Raw genomic sequence first — 2,956 nt, 5'->3', positions numbered from 1 at the left:
ACTGATTGCACCAGGCGGAGACTGGGCATCTCCGCAGCACGGGTCGGGGCTTGGGACTGCCCGGCTGAGCAAGCAAACCCCTAAAGCGAGCCGCAAAGCCATAGCGCGCCGGGAGCTTTTTTCTAATTGTAATTTTTTTAAAGATTTTTTGTGTGTGTGTCGGGGGGGGGTGGTACGTTTCTTTCCCCCTCTAATAGCTGATCCAGCAACAACCGGCCGGCTGCCGCGGTTCTCCCTCTCCGCTCGCGGTGAGAAACCATGCCAAGATCTTTCCTGGTCAAAAAGGTCAAACTCGATGATTTTTCTTCGGCGGATCTAGAGAACTCGTACGGCAGATCTAGAACGGACTTCAGCTCCCGGCTCCATGACAAGGGTAAAGAGCAGATCGGATCTAGATCTATGTGGCTGGTATAGATGTTCCAGGCCGTGGTCTGGCTGGCTAGAGAGCGGGCGTGTTTGCTTGCACGGGGGCCTCTGCTGGGGAGGCTTGGCCGTGTGAACGCACCCGGGGACCACATTCCTGTGTGCAGCCTGCCTCCTTCCCCGGAATGCAGCCTGCGGCGAGCCCTAGTGAACAGGGCTCTGCCTCTCAGAGGTTGTTGACTCTGCACGTTTTAATGCAACCCAGTCGCTCTGTTCCTACCACGGCACTAAAATTAGACCTCGAAAAAAAGAAGGTACCAAGGCGGTGCAGGGGTGGGGGAGAAATCGCAGCTGGGGGCGGGGGGGGGAAATCACAGCTGGGGGCGGCGGGGGGGGGAGAAATCACAGCTGGGGGCGGCGGGGGGAGAGTGGTTGGAATTCACCGTGGCAGAAATGGTTTTGTTTGGAAGGCCCTTTTGTCTGCCGATAGACAAGTTCAAGGACAACTGTTAGCACCCTCCAGGCTTCCCCGCGCGGGGGGCTGGCCACCCTGGCTGGTGCTAGTGGACTCGTTGTGCCCCAGGTGAATAAACCTCTGGGTGAAAAGTTCCCTTAGACAGGACCCCGGCTCAGAGAGGCTGCCCCAAGCCCTGGCGCTGATCGGAGAGCTCCTGCTTTCCTGGGGCGGGGGGGGGGGGATGCTCACTTCGCTGGCTCCTGGCTTTTGTTGATTGCAGCATGTCTGCAGCGTGTTGCATAATCGGGAGGAAATTGGCTGAAGTGGCTTGGGAAGGGAGGGAAGCTCACGCCCCGGGCCCCCCTCTCCAGGCTCAGCCACCAACCTGACCTTGAGGGTTACCCCGAGAGGAAGGTGTCACCTCTGTGGGGCTTTTCGGGGGGCGGGGGGAGGGGCACAGCACAGCCATGTCCTGGCTCTGCATTCAGAGGAATCTTAATGAGCGCTGCGAGCTGGCGTCCCCTGTCAGCAGGAGCCGGAGCAGCGCTCGGCCGCCGCGTCTCCCCAGCCTCCCTCTCTCCCCGCCTATCTGCGCCCGGCAGCCGGCGAGGCGAGAGGGAAGCTCGGGGAATGATGAAGAGGGTGGCTGGCGGGGAAGGTTCATCAAACGCCACGGCCATTAGCATGACAGTGGAGAGCCGGCTCCTGGTTCACCGCCGCGCACTTCACCCCCCGCCGTCTGCAAAGCAAGGGGGGGGGCCCTGGCAGGACGAGCTTGTTGCCTCTATTAACCAGAGAGCTCTCCAGCTAATCTCCCCAGGCCCCTCAATGATTTAACAAGCCTCTTCTGGTCTCTCCCGCTCCATCCCCCTCCCCCCCCCCGCCTCCCGCTCCCCCGCCCGCTCCCAGCAGGGTACATCAGTGACTACATCACCCCGTCGGGCTATGAAGGCGAAAGCGCCATCAAGGTGCCCTCGCCTGACCCGATCTACCCGGGGGCGCACGGGGACTATGGCGCGCCGGACTCGGACCAGCCCGACAGCCCGCACTCGGAGATCGCGGCCGGGTACATCAACGGGGACGCGGCGGTGAGCGAGGGCTACGCGGTGGACGCCTTCTTCATCACCGACGGGCGGTCGCGGCGCAAGGCGGTGAGCGGGGCGCGCAGCCTGCAGCGGCACCGGTGCAGCGAGTGCGGCAAGACCTACGCCACCTCCTCCAACCTCAGCCGGCACAAGCAGACGCACCGCAGCCTGGACAGCAAGATGGCCAAGAAGTGCCCGACCTGCGGCAAGGTCTACGTCTCCATGCCGGCCATGGCCATGCACCTGCTCACCCACGACCTCAAGCACAAGTGCGAGACCTGCGGCAAGGCCTTCAGCCGGCCCTGGCTGCTGCAGGGCCACATGCGCTCCCACACCGGCGAGAAGCCCTTCGGCTGCGCCCACTGCGGCAAGGCCTTCGCCGACCGCTCCAACCTGCGGGCCCACATGCAGACCCACTCGGCCTTCAAGCACTTCAAGTGCAAACGCTGCAGCAAGACCTTCGCCCTCAAGTCCTATCTCAACAAGCACTACGAGTCGGCCTGCTTCAAGGGGGCCGTCCCGCCGCTCAGCCCCAGCGAGACCTGACCGGGGGGCGGCCCCTGGCGGGGTCCCCCTCCCGCTGCGAGCGCTCTGCGCCGGCCCCTCCCCCCGCCCCACCTCTCCCAGCGCTCCGGGAGCCCCTCCCCCTCCCGGGCGGGGTCCCCCCCCTCCGAGCACTCTGCCGGAGCCTCTCCCCTCTCCTCCTCCCGTCCCTGGCGGGGTCCCCCTCCCCACCTCCCCGAGCACTCTCCGGGAGCCTCTCCCCTCTCCTCCTCCAGTCCCTGCCTGGGTCCCCCTCCCCACCTCCCCGAGCACTCTGCCGGAGCCTCTCCCCTCTCCTCCTCCAGTCCCTGCCTGGGTCCCCCTCCCCACCTCCCCGAGCACTCTCCGGGAGCCTCTCCCCTCTCCCCTCTCCTCCTCCAGTCCCTGCCTGGGTCCCCCTCCCCACCTCCCCGAGCACTCTGCCGGAGCCTCTCCCCTCTCCTCCTCCAGTCCCTGCCTGGGTCCCCCTCCCCACCTCCCCGAGCACTCTCCGGGAGCCTCTCCCCTC

The 2,956-nt window shown here is 65.1% G+C and overlaps 1 protein-coding gene across 2 annotated transcripts; it reads left to right on the top strand.

The window, feature by feature from the left end:
- Positions 1 to 218: 218 nt before the first annotated feature.
- On the top strand, positions 219 to 2,509 carry SCRT1 (scratch family transcriptional repressor 1). 2 transcript variants are annotated; one of them, XM_084621057.1, is made up of 2 exons: positions 219 to 373; positions 1,733 to 2,509. In XM_084621057.1, exons 1-2 carry the CDS (start codon positions 259 to 261, stop codon positions 2,449 to 2,451), a joined length of 834 nt encoding a protein of 277 aa, XP_084477183.1. In that variant the 5' UTR covers positions 219 to 258; the 3' UTR covers positions 2,452 to 2,509. The 2 variants fall into 2 exon arrangements, with proteins under 2 accessions (XP_084477183.1, XP_084477182.1); XM_084621056.1 differs by having other exon boundaries at positions 1,730 to 2,509.
- The last annotated feature ends 447 nt before the right edge of the window (positions 2,510 to 2,956 follow it).

This window comes from Lepidochelys olivacea, assembly GCF_965140295.1.
Source record: "Lepidochelys olivacea isolate rLepOli2 genome assembly, chromosome: 2".
NCBI lineage: Eukaryota > Metazoa > Chordata > Testudines > Cheloniidae > Lepidochelys > Lepidochelys olivacea.
The sequence above is the reverse complement of the archived record's forward strand: the minus strand, read 5'-3'. Positions and strand labels throughout refer to the sequence as shown.